We start from the raw sequence: 20,094 nt of genomic DNA on the forward strand, positions 1-20,094 counted from the left end.
GCCGCCCGAACAAGGAGAGGGACCAACTTCGGCGGAAGTCGTGACACACAGAGTTCAAGTAACAGACACATCTCAACATCAACTGTTCAGTAGAGACTGCGTGAATCAGGCCAATAAGAGACATGCTTGGGCCAAGAAACATTAGCAATGGACATTAAACCGGTGGAGTCCAAATTTCAGATTTTTGGTTCCAACCGTCTTTGTGAGACGCAGAATAGGTTAACGGATCTCCTTATTTGTGGTTCCCACTGTGAAGCATGGAAGAGGTGGTGTGATGGTGTGGGGGTGCTTTGCTGGTGACACTGTCTGTGATTTATTTAGAAATCAAGGCGCACTTAACCAGCATGGCTACCACAGCATTCTGCAGTGATACGCCATCCCATCTGATTTGCGCTTAGTGGGACTATCATTTGTCTTTAAACAGGACAATGACCCAACACATCTCCAGGCTGTGTTAGGGCTATTTGACCAAGAAGGATGCAATGTTGCATCAGATGACCTAGCCTCCATAAACACCCGACCTCAACCAAATTGAGATGGTTTCAGACGAGTTGGACCGCAGAGTGAAGGAAAAGCAGCCAACAGGTGCTCAGCATACAGTATGTGGGAACTCCTTCAAGTCTGTCGGAAAACCATTCCAGGTGAAGCTTGTTGAGAGAATGCCAAGAGTGCGCAAAGCTGTCATCAAGGCAAAGGGTGGCTACTTTGAAGAATCTAAAATCTAAAATATATTTTAATATAATAACATTGTTTTGGTTACTACATGATTTAATATGTGTTATTTATTCGTTTTGATGTCTTCACTATTATTCTACAATTTAGAAAATAGTAAAATTAAAGAACAACCCTTGACTGAGTACGTGTGTCCAAACTTTTGACTGGTACTGTATATATATACATACAGTACCAGTCAAAAAACTATTTTCTAAATTGTAGAATAATAGTGAAGACATCAAAACGAATAAATAACACATATTGAATCATGTAGTAACCAAAAGAATGTTATTATATTAAAATATATTTTATATGTATATATATATATATATATATATACACTGCTCTTGGCGGTGGGTCAGTCATGGTGTGGGGTGGCATTTCTTTGGGGGGCCGCACAGCCCTCCATGTGCTCGCCAGAGGTAGCCTGACTGCCATTAGGTACCGAGATGAGATCCTCAGACCCCTTGTGAGACCATATGCTGGTGCGGTTGGCCCTGGGTTCCTCCTAATGCAAGACAATGCTAGACCTCATGTGGCTGGAGTGTGTCAGCAGTTCCTGCAAGAGGAAGGCATTGATGCTATGGACTGGCCCGCCCGTTCCCCAGACCTGAATCCAATTGAGCACATCTGGGACATCATGTCTCGCTCCATCCACCAACGCCACGTTGCACCACAGACTGTCCAGGAGTTGGCGGATGCTTTAGTCCAGGTCTGGGAGGAGATCCCTCAGGAGACCATCCGCCACCTCATCAGGAGCATGCCCAGGCGTTGTAGGGAGGTCATACAGGCACGTGGAGGCCACACACACTACTGAGCCTCATTTTGACTTGTTCTAAGGACATTACATCAAAGTTGGATCAGCCTGTAGTGTGGTTTTCCACTTTAATTTTGAGTGTGACTCCAAATCCAGACCTCCATGGGTTGATAAATTTGATTTCCATTGATAATTCTTGTGTGATTTTGTTGTCAGCACATTCAACTATGTAAAGAAAAAAGTATTTAATAACAATATTTCATTCATTCAGATCTAGGATGTGTTATTTTAGTGTTCCCTTTTATTTTTTTGAGCAGTGTATATAACCTTTAAACCTCAAAGAAAAAACTCCTAAATTAGTTAATCATATAACTTCTCATTAGTTCGATCCACTTCATGTAGCCAATAATGGCATCAAAACATAGCCTATCAAACAGATAACACCTCCATTCCAAATATTATGCTAGGCAGACTTTTTATATTTTGTTTCTTCTTCTTCTCCATGCCAGCAATTGAATGAGCTTACCCAACCGGGACCTAACGTGGGGTGATGGGTTCCATTGTTGGCAGGGAGTACCAACTGTTGAGATCAACAAAAGGTCAGAGACGTGTGGGACGGTCAGTTGGCTTCGTAGGTCAGTGACAATAATGTTCATTGTACTGAACCCACGCTCACAGCCGGCGTTGCTTGCAGAAAGTGTGCCCACTGCGATGAGTTTTTTTCTCCAACTTTTCAGGCACATTTCGCCCTGCGCAGGACTTGAACTCCACGAACCCCAGTTGTGCATGCGGGTGATCTACCAATAGCCTCTCGCAAATCGCACTGGTCTCCCCCTCTCCAAACCATGGGTTTTTGGTTTGTTCATGCCAGCTCTCAGGGTCCAGCACAGTCAGCTGGTGTATCCGAGTGCGGTACTCTTCTACCCTGCTTTCAGTCATCCTACGGTCAGCTTTGTTGGATGTGGTGGTAAACAGTTTGCAGTTCATGTTTCCCACCAATGCCTGGATGAACTGGGCCGAATCGATGATGGGACTCCGTCCTTTTCCTTGCAACTCTGTGTTTTTGCTGTGTTTCGTTGGGCCTCCTCTTTGTTTGACCCAGGATATCTGTCTACACTATGTATTCTCTGTATGTACGTGTTCATCAGGCAGTCTACCCTGGGGATGGTCATCTGCCTCTGCTGTAGAAGTTCAGGCAGGTTTTTAAGTTCGGTCAGCACATATAGCATCAACCAAAGGCAGTGGTGTAAAGTACTTAAGTAAAAATACTTTGAAGTACTACTTAAGTCGTTTTTTGTGGTATCTGTACTTTACTATTTATATATGTGACTACTTTTACTTTACTACATTCCTTAAGAAAATATTGTACTTTTTACTCCATACATTTTCATTGACACCCAAAAGTACTCGTTACATTTTGAATGCTTAGCAGGACAGGAAAATAGTCAAATTCACACTCTTATCAACCGAACATCCAGGATCATCCATACTGCCTCTGATCTGGCAGACTCACTAAACCAAAATGCTTTGTTTATAAATGATGTCTGAGTGTTGGAGTGTGCCCCTGTAAATTAAAAAAAACAAGAACATTGTGCCATCTGGTTTGCTTAATATAAGGAATTTGAAATGATGTATACTTTTACTTTTGATACTTAACTTTTACTTTAGTAATTTTCTATTCAAGCATCTTTACTTTTACTCAAGTATGACAGTTGGGTACTTTTTCCACCACTGACCAAAGTTTGTTCACAAAGTTCACAGAGGACAGTTTGCAGAGCATACCTTGGAACTTGGCTCTGTCTTTGCTGTCCTGCTGTTGATCCTAGGAAGCCTCTTCGAAGTGCTTAGCGAGAGCGGGGAAGAATTTCCATACTGCGCAAACAGCTCCCTAAGAAGACAACACACCTCACACTAAATACCCTCCCTATTAAATTAAGCAAGGTGTCTAGTTCCTCTGCTATTGCACCTATCTCCCTGTTGTTTTTGTTGCGTGTAAAGCGAGTCGAGGAATGACTTAGTCATTAGTTCCCCCTGTAGCCACCAAGTCAATGAGCAACTCCCTCAAGAACTCATCAGTGAAGTCATTACGCATGAGACAGGTTAGTATCTGTTATTTTATGTGGGCTCCACTCATGCTTTGGAGCTCTACGAGGTTCAGGGGGAAAGTAATGAGCTCCACGATGCCATCAACACTTGCTCTCAGGAAAATGATAAGGGTTGATTTTTTTAAACAAGACGGTGGACTCATCAACAAGCACAGTCATTTTTGATTTGTTGTTAAACATCTTCTGCACAAGTTTTTTCCGCATGTCAGCGGAGATGATCAATTATTTCTCCACACACAGTTTTGCTGTGTAGCAGTCGCCCTATATCTACCCCATTTGCAGCCTGAATGTCTAGAAGACTTTCAAAACCTGTGTACGGCTTATTCTGTTTTGCAACGTAATGTGCCGTGCGAAAAACATTAGAAGTTGACTGAAATGCTGCCTCCTCACTGTTGGTGTTTTAAGTACTTTTTTGGCTGTACCTAGAACCCTAGTGGCCTCCTAGTGTTCAATGCTGTTTTTCTGCTCGTCGATTCTATGTGAGTCTCTTTCGTTTTACCACAGGGTGCTATTTTGCAGTCAGCACTGCAATGTTGACACCCCTGGCAGAAAACAATTTGGAGCCTGCAGCTCAAGGCAGGTCGCGCAGCCCATTTTCCCCTCCGACGCAGAGAGCCATGTGTTTTTCTTCTTGAACTGCTCATATTGGGTACATGAACAGATGGGAATACCTGGGTACTGTTCATCCCCTTGCTATTTTCATTGGTTCCCTCTGTGTCTACTATTTACAGCATCCGCACTGCTAGTTGCCCTAGATGTGTTTCCCACCACAAAAGCAGCCCGCTCTTCCTGCTCCATCCCCACCGTGGCCAATAACAGTCCCTCTGTCCCTCCACCGGTGGTTGCCTCTTCATGCTGCACTCTGGATCTCTTGTTTGAGGATGACGATGGGCCATCACCGCCTCCTCGCTTCAGCATTTCTAAAATGCTTCCTTGCATTGTAGCCTGCTGCCTGCTTTATTATATAAAATGTTAATAATAGCCTAATAGCTATTAGCATATTAACTAGCTAGCCCAGGTGAGCGAAGAAGCCGGCCACATGGCACTGCAACTGGACAGCCCTTTCTATTGGACAATACACATACAAATATGGTTTCATTACTGATATGAACTTAATGGGGAATTAAGATAGGTGGGACTGTATTTTACCTTTACTTTACTAGGCAAGTCAGTTAAGAAAATTCTTATTTACAATGACAGCCTAGGAAGGGGGCAGAATGAGAGATTTTTACCTTGTCAGTTCAGGGATTTGATCTAGCAACCTTTCAGTTACTGGACCGACACTCTAACCACTAGGCTACCAGCCACCCATTCATACCATGATGGGAGGTCTGTTCAGCATGGCCCCTACAACCTCTTAGTGCGGAGTCTAAACAATGCCACATAGCCTACTATACTATCAGGTTGCAATAAAGGGCTCTGTATACGAGCAAGTGGAGTTTGCCTGTACGTCTGTAAATATGTTTACTACAAGCTCGACATTAAGGTTAAAACTCCCATGCCCCTCATTCATGACCCAGCTAGCACATTTCGTTCTTTGGAAGTTGTGGGAATGTTTGTTTTTGGTTTCACAATGGTTGGGAAAACGAGTCATACGCTTCGTGACTGGTAAAGTTTTGTTCTGAGAACAGAAGTGAAAATTGTCTGTTCTTGGAATGTTTACCTTTAGGTTTCACTGAGGTTGAGAACATTTTACTCTGGTTCCTTGAACGTTTTCCTGAGAAAACATGTGCCACAGCATCGCAGCAGGCTGCCACAGCCTTTTCTCCTTGCGTATTTACTTTACACAAAGTCGGCATAAATTCAAAGCACATGCACAATTGACACTGCCAGATTGCACACGAGACCAAAATGCATTTTATTGTTTTCATCAGAGCTGAAAATTCGAACCCGGTCTGACCCAAGCCCGGTGAGCTGAAGCCTGAGCCACGGCCTAGTCCGACATCACAGAAAAGTATTGATTTAAACTGTTGTTGAGAACAATGTGGCGGCAGCAGAGTGAGAAAAAAAATATTAATAAAGAAAAAACGCAAAGAGAGGAAAACTCATCTTAGTTATGATCAACTGAATGAAGAAAATATTGGAATAAAGTAGGCTAATGCAATTGAAGGCATGTATCAAATTGTTGCTTATATTGAAACTCCCAAAGTCATATACAACTGTTAAAGCAACAGTTGTGTGTGGGCACCTAAATTATATTTACATCACCGTTTCGGTTGGGACAGCGCCATCACGTTCCTTTGGGATAAATCAAATCAATCAATGTCAGATCTTTGATTTCACAAAATCTCTGTTTGGATGTTTGGTAACAATTAGGCTGGGGAAATGTTAGCTAAGTTGAGGTGAGTGCGAATTGTCATCTTTACTCTAGTTTGCTCATATATTAGCTGATCAGACCATTTTGCTAGCATGTTATACAAGTGGATGTTGCTCATCACTCGCTTTGTAGCCGATCCTACTCCCAACAAAAAGCCCGTGACTTGTCTGATAATCAATCAATGTGGTTTTGTTTAACTGAATCTGTCTGTGTTTGGTAATTGATCTCTGGCTGGACACGTGGAAGTGGTTGCTCCTTTATTTGTTGGCTTGTCTATCACTGATCAGAAACATTTAGCATGCAATAATGTAGCCTAAATAAACTGTATTATTTTTCTAATGACTTACGTAGTAGCCTTCTATAGCCTTATATAAAGCTAAGGCTATTTTCCCATCATCCCAATCCCACTGATACCCAAAATCCTTACTCATGTCTTGCATGAAAATTCCTAACTTTATTCTGTAATCGAATAGGTTGCATTATAAAAGCACGTCTCGCCTATGCATGTCAAAGTACCGCGATAACATTTCACCCGCTTCTCTGTGCTGTATTGTATTGCTGCCCATATGAGAGCGTCGGCAGAGAATCTGTGGTCAACAAACGGTAGGAGAGTAGATATGGATATTTTTTAAACATAGTTGGTCCCCGATAAGATACCTTGATATTTAAACAATTTCCTCTCTTCACCTCCCCGTTATTCATGAGCTGATCTGCTATATGTATAATTATCAACTCAATTTAGCCAAATGGGAGAAATTCTGTCATTTGTTGCAGGTTATCTAGCAAGTTTAGCAACTTTGGCCATTCGACTTTGGTTTGACTGCCGTTACAAAGTTTGCGTTATTCGACAACACTGTGGCCTACTCTGTCCAGATAGCCTAGGCAGGCCGACTGCTGAAATGCACGGAATTCATTGAGGAAAATGATAGCACTCTGAATTCATGATTCGCCTGTTTCTCAATTCACAACGTCATTGGCGATCAAAGTTACTCTACCATTACTAAATATCAGTTCACTTGCTGTGAAATCTTTACATAGTGGCGCAGCAAAGACGTCAAAGCGGTGCAGCAACAATCTTATTTTGGGAGAACCCTAGCATAGTGACCATATCTTGGTTTTAAATGCTTTAAATGAGCGCTTCTGATTTTTGTGGTATTTCCCAGGACTCTCGGGATAAATATGAATTATTCCCGGTATTCAAACGTTGATTTTCATCAAAGATACTGGTCGGTTACACACAAACACACACACAGAGCACTGATTACATTATCAATAGTGGTTATGATTAGCATCGTGGAACCAACCTGATCGCTGCATTCGCCATTATATTTCACTTCAGATATCATGATACTGATATCAAACAAGCTAAGTGCCAGTATAGAGACAAAGTAGAGTAGCAATTCAACAGCTCAGACACAAGAGGTATGTGGCAGGGTCTACAGTCAATCACGGATTACAAAAAGAAAACCAGCCCCGTCGCGGACCAGGATGTCTTGCTCCCAGACAGACTAAATAACTTTTTTGCTCACTTTGAAGACAATACAGTGCCACTGACACGGCCCGCTACCAAAACCTGTGGGCTCTCCTTCACTGCAGCCGAGGTGAGTAAAACATTTAAACGTGTTAACCCTCGCAAGGCTGCAGGCCCAGACGCCATTCCCAGCCGCGTCCTCAGAGCATGCGCAGACCAGCTGGCTGGTGTGTTTAAGGACATATTCAATCAATCCTTATCCCAGTCTGCTGTTCCCACATGCTTCAAGAGGGCCACCATTGTTCCTGTTCCCAAGAAAGCTAAGGTAACTGAGCTAAACGACTACCGCCCCGTAGCACTCACGTCCGTCATCATGAAGTGCTTTGAGAGACTAGTCAAGGACCATATCACCTCCACCCTACCTGACACCCTAGACCCACTCCAATTTGCTTACCGACCCAATAGGTCCACAGACGACGCAATCGCAACCACACTGCACACTGCCCTAACCCATCTGGACAAGAGGAATACCTATGTGAGAATGCTGTTCATCGACTACAGCTCAGCATTTGACACCATAGTACCCTCCAAACTCGTCATCAAGCTCGAGACCCTGGGTCTCGACCCCGCCCTGTGCAACTGGGTCCTGGACTTCCTGACGGGCCGCCCCCAGGTGGTGAGGGTAGGTAACAACATCTCCACCCCGCTGATCCTCAACACTGGGGCCCCACAAGGGTGCGTTCTGAGCCCTCTCCTGTACTCCCTGTTCACCCACGACTGCGTGGCCATGCACACCTCCAACTCAATCATCAAGTTTGCGGACGACACTACGACGAGACGGCCTACAGGGAGGAGGTGAGGGCCCTCGGAGTGTGGTGTCAGGAAAATAACCTCACACTCAATGTCAACAAAACAAAGGAGATGATTGTGGACTTCAGAAAACAGCAGAGGGAGCACCCCCCTATCCACATCGACGGGATAGTAGTGGAGAAGGTGGAAAGTTTTAAGTTCCTCGGTGTACACATCACGGACAAACTGAATTGGTCCACCCACACAGACAGCGTTGTGAAGAAGGCGCAGCAGCGCCTCTTCAACCTCAGGAGGCTGAAGAAATTCGGCTTGTCACCAAAAGCACTCACAAACTTCTACAGATGCACAATCGAGAGCATCCTGTCGGGCTGTATCACCGCCTGGTACGGCAACTGCTCCGCCCACAACCGTAAGGCTCTCCAGAGGGTAGTGAGGTCTGCACAACGCATCACCGGGGGCAAACTACCTGCCCTCCAGGACACCTACACCACCCGATGTCACAGGAAGGCCATAAAGATCATCAAGGACAACAACCACCCGAGCCACTGCCTGTTCACCCCGCTATCATCCAGAAGGTGAGGTCAGTACAGGTGCATCAAAGCAGGGACCGAGAGACTGAAAAACAGCTTCTATCTCAAGGCCATCAGACTGTAAAACAGCCACCACTAACATTTAGTGGCCGCTGCCAACATACTGACTCAACTCCAGCCATTTTAATAATGGGAATTGATGGAAATTATGGAAAAATGTATCACTAGCCACTGTAAACAATGCCACTTAATATAATGTTTACATACCCTACATTACTCATCTCATATGTATATACTCTACTCTATATCATCTACTGCATCTTGCCATCTTTATGTAATACATGTATCACTAGCCACTTTAAACTATGCCACTTTATGTTTATATACCCTACATTACTCATCTCATATGTATAGACTGTACACTATACCATCTACTGCATCTTGCCTATGCCGTTCTGTACCATCACTCATTCATATATCTTTATGTACATATTCTTTATCCCTTTACACTTGTGTGTATAAGGTAGTAGTTGTGGAATTGTTAGGTTAGATCACTTGTTGGTTATTACTGCATTGTCGGAACTAGAAGCACAAGCATTTCGCTACACTCGCATTAACATCTGCTAACCATGTGTATGTGACAAATAAAATTTGATTTGATTTGATTTACTGTATGTGAAGTGATATAGAATGGTAAACGTAGTGATCAGGCTGGTTCCACCAGGCTACGTAGGTTAAGGTGAATTGGACAAAACGCAAAACTGTTTTGGTCAAGTATCACCAACCTGATTCAAGTATTCTCCCTCTTCCATTTATAGGAATGCTCACAGCGAGATCATGTTTGTTTGATCCTGAGGGTCTCCTTGCTGGTCTTCTCTATGTTGCATGTTTGGCTGCAAACTGGACTATCTCTCGAACAACTGCAACAGGCAATCCTTATAAACAATGCACTTCTTCATCTTCTGAGGTGGTGTTAACTGGGAGGGCCTGTGACAGGGTGATACAACAGACAGCCAAGTGGTAAATTGCATTTTGTTATGAAGAAAGAAAAAGCTTGTGATTTTAAACCTAACCTTAACCTAATCCACACTGCTAACATTATGCCTAACCCTAACCTTAAATTAAGACCAAAAAGCACATTTTTGTTTTCATGAATTTTGACAATATAGACAATTTGGATTTTGTGGCTGTGGTAACTAGTGGAAACCCATATTCTATACAGATGTAGACTGACTGTAGTTCCAGATTGGATTAGATTCAGGCTGGTAATGCCGTTACGGTTTGTTGCTCATAGTGCACTGTATTAGTCAGACTCAGACAGTAGTTAGCTACCACCATAGCTGCATCCATTATTTAGTTTTGCCCTAAACAATACAAAATACACTTGTGTGAGCTACGAACTAATTTACAAATCCGACTTGTAGGCTAACGCTAATGTTAGCTAGCCTGCCTCACTAACATTTTCAAATGATAACGTTACATAACCAGAAGTATATAGACGATACACAATAAACTAAAACATTAGCTAGCCTGACTCGCTAGCTAACATTAGCTACGGCCTCGCTTTATCAAGAGATGGCTACCTACATAACCAGCAACTAAGTTAACCAGAGAGTCAATTATATTCCAGTATCTCTGGTTATACTCACCACCACCGGTCGTTGCACACCAAGCTAGTGTTACTGGTGCAGACTTGGGGGCCAACAAACTCCAAGCACCTATTCCGACCGCATACTAGGATCCTTCGGCAGGGTATGCAAACCATAGAACTTTGGCTGTGGAGGCATGGTAATCCGTATAGGGCCCATGATCCTTTGAACATATTTGGGGGCGATGAAACAACGGAGCCCCGTTCAATGAAGGGATGCGAAGTGGGAGGATTTGCAGAAGGAGGCATGATTTGTTGACATAATTGTAATCCAAACCTGACCTTCATTTACAAAAACTCAGTTTTAGACAAGACTGACTTCATGACCAAATTTATCCTATTTACACTTTGTAGTAAATTTTCACACTAGACTAAATGTTTCTGACTCATATCGCTACCACAAAGGCCGTTTTCAAAGGGATTAGTTGCTTTTTAGAGGCGGACGTTTTTTTAAATAACATCTCCTTTCTACTTAGGCCTAAGTGTAGGCCAACACTCGTTCACTATAGTACTTCGGACAAATCTAAAAGCAGGCTCAATGGAAATATAGGTTAGTAGAAGGAGTTTCCACCATATTGCTTAGGCTACCAATCATTATGTTTCCCGGTCATGGCTGCCATCCCATTGCTGACACGAATGTAGCTAATGGAAACCTGGGTCATGGAGTGAAATTCACTACCCTAGTGGACCAATCATGTTTGGTTCAAATCTGTTACATCCGCTCTCCTTGAGCTGCTGCCACTCCCCCAGTGCTCTCTCCCTCTCTCTCTCTCTCTGTGTGACTGTGTGGGCGGAGACAGGTGTGCTGGAGTCAGAGCAGATCCCCACCAGCTGCAACCTGTTCCATAATCAAGACCTCTATAAATACTCAGTCCTGCCACTTCCACACTGCAAGACCGTAATCTCTGCTCAGTCAGTCTAAGTGTCTAGTCGCTTGTTATAATTTAGATCCTGTTGTGCCTGTTTTCCTTGCCTGACATGGTTTTCCTCTCCGCTACAGTTCTGCCCGCTCTGACTGGTCCCTGTCTCCAGTCCCACGTCTCCTCATCCTGCTACTCTGCCCTGGATTCCCCACTCTACTGCTCCCTTGGATTCCCCTCCGGACCCGCTTACCATGTCCCAACCCCTCTCGCTCCAGCTTCAGCCTCTCGCCTCAGCCTCCTCTCCAGCCTCTTTGATATAAATCAAGGCCGGTCCAGACTGGATCAAATCTGAACCAATCATAGATGTCTTTTTTGGATCAAATCAAGGCCGGTCCAGACGAAATCTGAACCAATCCTAGACACATAAGTTTCACAAGTTTGAATAGCACAGTATAGCACAACACCGTACAGTTTAGTAGAGTAGATTACAGTGGAGTACAATACAGTACAATACAGGATATATTGTAGTCTACTGTGCTCTACTGTACTGTAATCTGCAAAGTTTTACTGTACTATACCGCACTGTCCAAACTTATAAAACATAACTGTCTATGATTGATTCAGATTTCGTCCGGTTTGGACCTGTTCAAATCTGATCCAATCATAGACGTCATTTTTGGGGTCAAATCAAGGCCGGTCCGAACCAAATCTGAACCAATCATAGATGTATTTTTTTCGGTTAAATCAAGGCCGGTCCGAACTGGCTCAAATCTGAACCAATCTAAGATGTCTTTTTTGGGGTCAAATCTGAACCAATCATATATGTATTTTTTTGGGCCAAATTAAGGGCAGTACGGACTGGACTAAATCTGAACCAATCATAGACCTCTATGTTTCCTAAGTTTGAACAGCACAGTATATCACAGTACCGTACAGTACAGCTTAGTTCAGTACATTAGTTTAGTAGAGTAGGGTTAGGGTTACTGTACTCTAATGTACTGTACTGAACTATGTTGTTCTCTACTTTTCTTTACTGTACATTACTGTACCGTACTGTACTCTGCTGTGCTCTACTGTGCTGTACTGTAATCTCCGGTGCTCTACTGTACTATAATGTACTGTACCATACTGTACTGTCCAAAGTTATGAAACATAGCTGTCTATGATTGGTTCAGATTTTGTCCAGTCTGTACTTCATCAATCGGAACCATTCATAGACGCCTATGTTTCAGCCACATCAAGGCCAGCCCGGACCAGACCAAATCTGAACCAATTATAGACGTCTAGATTTGGTCAATATATAGGCTGGTTGGGACCGGACATCTGTGGAGGTTAAAATGAAGGCTGGCCCAGACCAGGTCAAATCAAGGCTGGACCGGATTCAATCGGAAACCTACAGTACCAGTCAAAAGTTTGCACACACCTACTCATTCATTTGTACTATTTTCTACATTGTAGATAAATAATGAAGGCATCAAAACTATGAAATAGCACATATGGAATCATAGCAACCAACAATGTGTTAAATAAATCCAAATATATTTCATATTTGAGTTTCTTCAAAGTAGCCACCCTTTGCCTTGATGACAGCATCGCACACTCTTTTAACCAGGCAAAACAAAATCTGCCAAAATATCACCAAAATGTCTCCTATGAGAGAACGGAACATAGTCAGCCATGTTTACACAAACATCCGGGACGTGTACAGAGCCACCCCCAACCCCCATTTCAGCCAATCAGATCACGTCTCCCTGTTACTACTCCCCGCCTACAAGCAGAAACTCAAGGGGGAGCCACCAACGGAGAGAATAGTGAAATGCTGGACGCAGCGAGCTGATTCAATACTCCAGGACTATTTTGAGAATACGGATTGAAATATGTTCAAGGACTCATCTACCCATGATTCATCCACAACATAACATTGAGGCATAGACATCATCAGTCACAAGTTTCATCAAAACATTTCTTGATGATATTGTACCCACAGAAAAAAAACAGACATACCCCAACCAAAAACCCTGGATGAACTGAGGAATCTGTGCCATGTCGAGAGCCCAAACTGCAGAATTCAACATCAGCAGAGCAAACCCTGATGACAGGGTTGCGCACTCCGGATTCCATTAGGGATGCAAAAAGACAATATAGACTCAAACTGGAATCATAATACAACAGCTCAGAAACATGACACATGTGGCAAGGACTACAGGCCATTATGAACTACAAAGGCATATCCAGCTGTGTGATACCCTCCTCCCTCCCAGATGGGCTCAACACATTCTATGCTCGCTTTGAGGCGACCAACACCGAGCCATCCAGTAGGGTTCCCACTGCTCTCCAAGGCTGACTCTGACGAATATCCTCAAGAGAGTGAATAGTCACAATGCTGCCGGCCTAGATGGCATCCCTGGCCGTGTCCTCAGGGCATGTGCCAATAAGCTGGCAGGCATCAACATGTCCCTATCCCAGGCTGTAGTCCCCACATGCTACAACCACCATCGGTCCAGTGCAGAAGAACACCAAGGTGACATGCTTAAATGACTATCGCCCCATTGTACTCACCGTCAAGTTCAAGTTTTGTTTTATCACATGCACAAGTACAGTGAAATGCTTAAATAAGTTAACCTTCGCAAAAGTGCAGTATCTGATATCGAAAAAGTATAACTAATAAGAAAAATATATATATTCGTTTTAAATCACGAGAAATAAGAGAGGAAGCTTTATACTGGGTCAGTGCAGTACCAAAATGACAATGTGCAGGGATACTGGAGTATTGAGGTAGATATGTACATATAGGCAGAGATTAGGAGAAAGTGACTGGTAGAAGGATACAAAATAATAATAATAATAGTAGTAAACAGTATGGCAGCAGCCAGGTGATAGAAGCTGTTTAAGAGTCTATTGGTCTGAGCCATGATGCACCAGTACCACCTGCCGGACGGGAACATGGAGAACAGTTCATGTCTCGGGTGGATGTAAAAAAAAAAAAAATGTTTGGGCCGCTTTTTCAACATGAAGTGCTTCGAGAGGCTGGTTATGGCCAACGTTAGTCAAGACCCACTTCAAGGACAGCATGCCAGACCCACTGGACCCACTCCAATTCTCCTACCATTCCAGCAGACCCATGGAAGATGCCATTTCCATTGCTATCCACATGGCTTTATCACACCTGGACAAGAGTAACACCTATGTAAGAATGTTGTTCATTGACTAAAGGTCAACATTCAACACCATTGTTCCCTCCAAGCTTGTCACCAAGCTCAGGGCCCTGGGTCTCCAAACCACCCTCACCCTCTGCAACTGGATCCTGGACTTCCTGACAGGCAGGACACATGCTGTGATGATTGGCAACAGTACCTCCCCTACTCTGACTCTCAACACAGGGGCCCCCCAGGGATGTGTCCTCAGCCCACTGCTGTACTCCCTGTTCATGACTGTGTGTGAAGCATGACACAAACACCATCATCAAGTTTGCAGATGACACCACGGTGGTAGGCCTGATCACTGACAACAACAAGTCAGCCTAAAGGGAGGAAGTCAGAGACCTGGCAATGTGGTGCCAAAACAACAGCCAATCTCAATGTCAGCAAAATGAAGGAGTTGATTGTTGACTTCAGGGAGGAGGACATGCCCCGATTTACATCGACGGGACTGCGGTGGAAAGAGTCAACAGCTTCAGGTTCCTTGGACATCACCACACATGGACTGACAACACCACTGCCCTGGTCAAGAGTGTCCTGACCGGCTGCATCATGGCCTGGTATGGAAACTGCTCCGTTCATAACCACAAGGCCCTTCAGAGAATGGTGAAGACTGCCCAGTGCATCGCTGGAGACATCATCAAGGACCCCGATCCCCCCCAGCCACGGACTATTCACTCCGTTACTGTCTGCATTTTAGAGTAGAATGTCCTTTTAAAAAATCAACAGAACTGACCTTCTGTGCACTGACAATCTAATTATTAGCTGTCCAATGATTTATTCTGCCTACTATTTGAACATACTGTATAATAAAACAGTTGATTAAAAAAAAGAACTGAATTTTTCACAGTGCTACAAAAAAGGTATCCTAGTGGGGCATGTTCCCAGCACAGTCAGAATACTTGTGAACATAATAAATTAGCAAGTAAATCAGGGGTGTCAAACTCAATTCCTGGAGGGCTGTGTGTCTACTGGTTTTTGCTATTTCCTTTTAATTTGTGACCAATTAAGACCTAGACAACCAGGTTAGGGTAGTTCCTAACGAATCAATTAATCAACTATATAGGAGGAGTAAAAACGGCAGACACTCGTCCCTCCAGGACTGGAGTTTGACACGTGCAATAACTAAATATATAAATGAATATACTGACGACTCACCACAGTTCTCCTCGTCCGCTTCATTTCCACAGTCATCGACACCGTTGCAGTGCATGAGCTGGGGCAGGCACATGCTCAGGTTGCCACAAGGAAAATATCCTAGGGGGCAGTTCGTCTTCTCCTCTGAGACGTTGAACGAAGTTCCTGCTGAGAATTCAAGAGCCGTGTTTCAATATCAAAGTTGGTGTCTCTCGATGAGGGTAAACACATACTACACTGAACAAAAATATAAACACAACATGTTAAGTATTGGTCCCATGTTTTATGAGCTGAAATAAAAATCTCAGGGATTTTCCATACTTATTTCTTTCAAACTTTGTGAACAAATTTGTTTACATCCCTGTTAGTGAGCATTTCTCCTTTGCCAAGATAATCCATCCACCTGACAGGTATGGAATATCAAGAAGCTGATTGCACAGCATGATCATTACACAGGTGCACATTGTGCTGGGGACAATGCCACAGATGTCTAAAGTTTTGAGGGAGCCTGCAATTGGCACGCTGACTGCATGAATGTCCAACAGAGCTGTTGCTAGAGAATTTAATGTTCATTTCTCTATGATCATTTTTAGAGAAATTGGCAGTACGTCCAACCAGCCTCACAACCGCAGACCACGTTTAACCACTCCAGCTCAGGACCTTCACATCTGGCTTCTTCACCTGCGGGATCGTCTGAGGGGGAGATGTGTGTGTGTGTGTGGGGTGGGGTGGGGGGGGGGGGGGGGGAGTGTTGAAGAGTATTTATGTCTGTAATAAAGCACTTTTGTGGGGAATAAATCATTCTGATTGGCTGGGACTGGCTCCCCAGTGGGTGGGCTCGGGTGCCAAGTGGGTGGGCCTATGCCCCCAAGGCCCACCCATGGCTGCACCCCTGCCCAGATGTGAAATCCATCGATTAGGGCCTAATTCATTTCTTTAATTTGACTTATTTCCTTATATGAACTGTAATTCAGTAAAAACGTTTAAATTGTTGTATATTGCGTTCATATTGTTGTTCAGTATATAAGTGGGGAGTAGGAACACATAACACCACAGATAATGAAAGGTTGACCATTTTTAAAAATGGGTGTATTTCCTGAGTGGGAACACATTTAAATATTAAAGGAGCCCTCTGAAAAATGATACGCGTAAACATCTCACAGTATCGGCCACTCACAGGGAGCTAGCTGTACATAAATCAGTCAGTGAGCTCTGGATGTGTTTTTCCAAAACACTTCAGCGTTTTTCTATCAATGTTTCAATTAGCAGTCAATTATGAACATTTGTGAAACATGAAGTATTAACGGGACTCCCGTGGTGTTCCGTTCACAGAGTTGATTTGTTCAGAGTGTTTATGTGCTCTCTGGAGGATAGGCTAGTTGCATCTGCTTTCATGATAATCAAACTAAACGGGTGCACTTTCACATACAAAGGCCACCCACTGCCTACATGTTCCTGACATATACCTACATATCATACTGTAGTCGGTTATCTGTTTCTGAAGCACACAGGTCTGACTGCTTACGGGCTTGAACCTCAGTTTCCATCCCAATTTCCACAAAATAATCCAAAACCAATGCAACGCTGCTGACTGGTTGAGTGCCTCGATTATGGAATATTAATCCATATTAAAATACTTTATTGTCCATTGGTTAGAACAGAAATGTGTCTTCTACCTTTCCCAACACCCCCACATACACACACACACACACACACACACTGAGAGGCACAGGGTCAGCTGTGGTAAAGCACCCCCGGATGGAGAGCAATTGTGGGGGGTTAAGTGCCTTGGTCAAGGGCACATGGGACAGAGACCAGCAGCTGCCAGTTCAGTTCCATTACCATGTTTTGTGTGGCCCGGACCGGGGCTGCTGGTCTGTCTCTAACCTCTAGGCCTGTGGTCATCAACTAGATTCTGGCCTGGGACCATTTGTTTCTTGAGGGGATGGTCATGGGGCTGGAAGATAATTACAAATATTTTTTAGACTACTAAGTGACTACAAGAATTAATCCCAAACAGATAAAATATTGACTAAAACAATAATTTATTATCTTGCTTAAATATGTATACGATCACATATCACTCTTTGGTACAGATTTCCAAAATTAAAATCACTTGGAGATGAGCACTTTTATTTCCACGACTGATCAAAACTCATTTTCTCATGTCTATCTCTTGACCCTGGTTAGCAATATGTTTTGAACATCGAATCACAAAAAAAAGTTGCAGCGTCGAGTCACAATACATATAGAATCGAGAGAATTGCAATACATATGGTATCGGCACCTAAGTATCGTGATAATATTGTATCGTGTGGTCCCTGGGAATTCCTAGCCCTAGTTGACACATGGTCATCATGGTTTACTGACCAGATAACAATACAAAATAGGACATCTTTCCCAGTTTCCTCGATGTCATCATGAAAAGACATCTTTACCTGGTTATCCAATGCCTCTCCAATCAGAAAATTAAAATGACACATTTTCTCACTGAGATCATGAGCCTGAAGACTACATGAACCCTAAAGCCGGGTGTATAACAGCTGATAGTGACAACGCCGTACTTATTGTAAAGATGAACATGGTTAAGGGCCACGGTAAGTCATTTGCAAACCTAAGGACCTAAGCGCTTTAACAAACCTCAGCCATACACTTAATCACAAAAGTGACATGAGAGAGGGACCTAGAATCACAATCGCTCTAAAGAATTCCCCGCTCAATCACGCAGGGTCTGATGTTGTGTAACACAGTATCAGGAGATGGATTCCAACCATCCATCTGAGCTTATACACAAGCTCACTAAGGAAAACCAGTCTACCGACTGTAAACTATAGCCACTAAGATACCGAGAAGAACTGCAGATCCTTGGATCTGCTGATCTTAGACGAGATACTGAGGAATGTAAACATCTTATCCTATTTACTTTTGTTTTTCGCAGTCTGTGCAGGCTCAGTTTCGCATAGTATCACCTTTGAAGTTCAGATGGGAACAGTAATGGTTGGAATAGTAACTGACTGTAGGACTTACATGTAGCTATTATCAGAACTCCTGCAGAACTAAGTGTTTCTTGCAGTAAAATTATAAACCAAATATACTTTTTGTCTCGGAAGCAGGAGTGAAAAAAATATAAATTAATTTAATCTTAAGAAAATGCGAATGTGCACTTGCAATAAAAAGTTCTGTGTAGCCTAAAATAGACAAAAATTCAAGCAAAATATAGTCTGACGGTTTTTGACTTTTAACCACATAAAATATGCATCCAAAATTAATTGAAATACGATCAGAAACATGGTGGATCGTTTTCACAGTTTTTAATTTCCTTAAAACCAATCAACAAAACTGATTAGGAAATTTAGCATCGGAAAACTGAACGTTTTTAAGCCTCAATTAGATATTTTTCTGCTTATACATTCCAACATTTGGTAGGCTATTTGTTAGTCATCTTGTCATACAATTAGATAAAAGCAGCTTCTCTTCTGTCATTACTTGATGCTCTAGAACAGGGATTCCCAGACTGTGCTAATTTGGTAAAATGGTTGTCTCAGGCAGTTATTGACAGGATGAATTAGCATCAAGTTCACCAAAGTGAAAAACCGCAATTACTGGTAGCAGTTCCGTGGTACTTGGTCAACCCCTTGCCAATGGCTGTTCTGATGAATGCTCGTTCCACATCCCAACGTTTCCAGGGATTAATGGAGCATTAATACTGGGTAGCATTAGCAAGGCTAACTGCTTGGTATCCAATGGAGAGGCCAATCTACTCTATTTGTGTGTTCTTCGACAAATAGGTATTCCCCATCCTTACAGCTGGATAGAAGCTTTAGATAAGATGGAATCATCTCACTGGCAAACCCACTATCCACTATCCCATACTTTACAATGAAGGTACACAGTGGGGTAACGTTGTGTTTAGAGACACCACTTCCCAATGTGTGCCTTCCCTAGAGGCGTGGGTACATTGGGAAGAGCCAATGGCAGTCTTTGCAAATTTCTATTCTGCTGTGGTCAAATGCTGTAAGCAGGAAATTGCCCAGCTATAAAGGATGATGTCATATTGCTTTAGTTTATAAATAGCCTAAAGGATACATTTTTCTTACATCTAAATCTCTACTTTTGATGTAAATGGCATGTTTTAGAAGGATCCAGACACCTTTTTGTGATATCGTTTACCCCAAACAGCAAATCACTTTCTCATACTTGTTCAGCGGTATGGTGGCACTGGAAAAACATGAACAAAAGCTCCAAAAACACCCAAGTACGTCCTTTTAGAAATGGCAAAGCTCTCAATATAGCGTTGCAGGTCTTTAGATGTTGTACACACAAAATTGTGTCATTCCAAACTTTATACGCAATGTTATATGTGTACAACATTGATTGACGTGCATCATTATACAGAGTGCTTTGCCGTTTAGAAAAGAATTGAGATTTGGTTGTACATTTTTTTTTTTTACTTCTCCTTTAGTGTTGACATAGTTAACCTTTAAGCTAATGAGCACAGCTTGTGAAATCTAGCTACTGTACATCTCTCATGATAACCAAAGGGTA

At 43.0% G+C, this 20,094-nt stretch overlaps 1 protein-coding gene across 1 annotated transcript in view; it reads right to left on the reverse strand.

Moving 5' to 3' along the window:
- Positions 1 to 20,094, reverse strand: part of LOC120061870 (relaxin receptor 1-like) — a 128,271-nt gene that overhangs the window by 106,350 nt on the left and 1,827 nt on the right. The window contains exon 2 of the mRNA XM_039011650.1: positions 15,571 to 15,717. Within this exon, the coding sequence (XP_038867578.1) occupies positions 15,571 to 15,717 (147 nt within the window). The remainder of the gene's footprint in view (positions 1 to 15,570; positions 15,718 to 20,094) is intronic.

This window comes from Salvelinus namaycush, chromosome 17 (genome assembly GCF_016432855.1).
Source record: "Salvelinus namaycush isolate Seneca chromosome 17, SaNama_1.0, whole genome shotgun sequence".
NCBI lineage: Eukaryota > Metazoa > Chordata > Actinopteri > Salmoniformes > Salmonidae > Salvelinus > Salvelinus namaycush.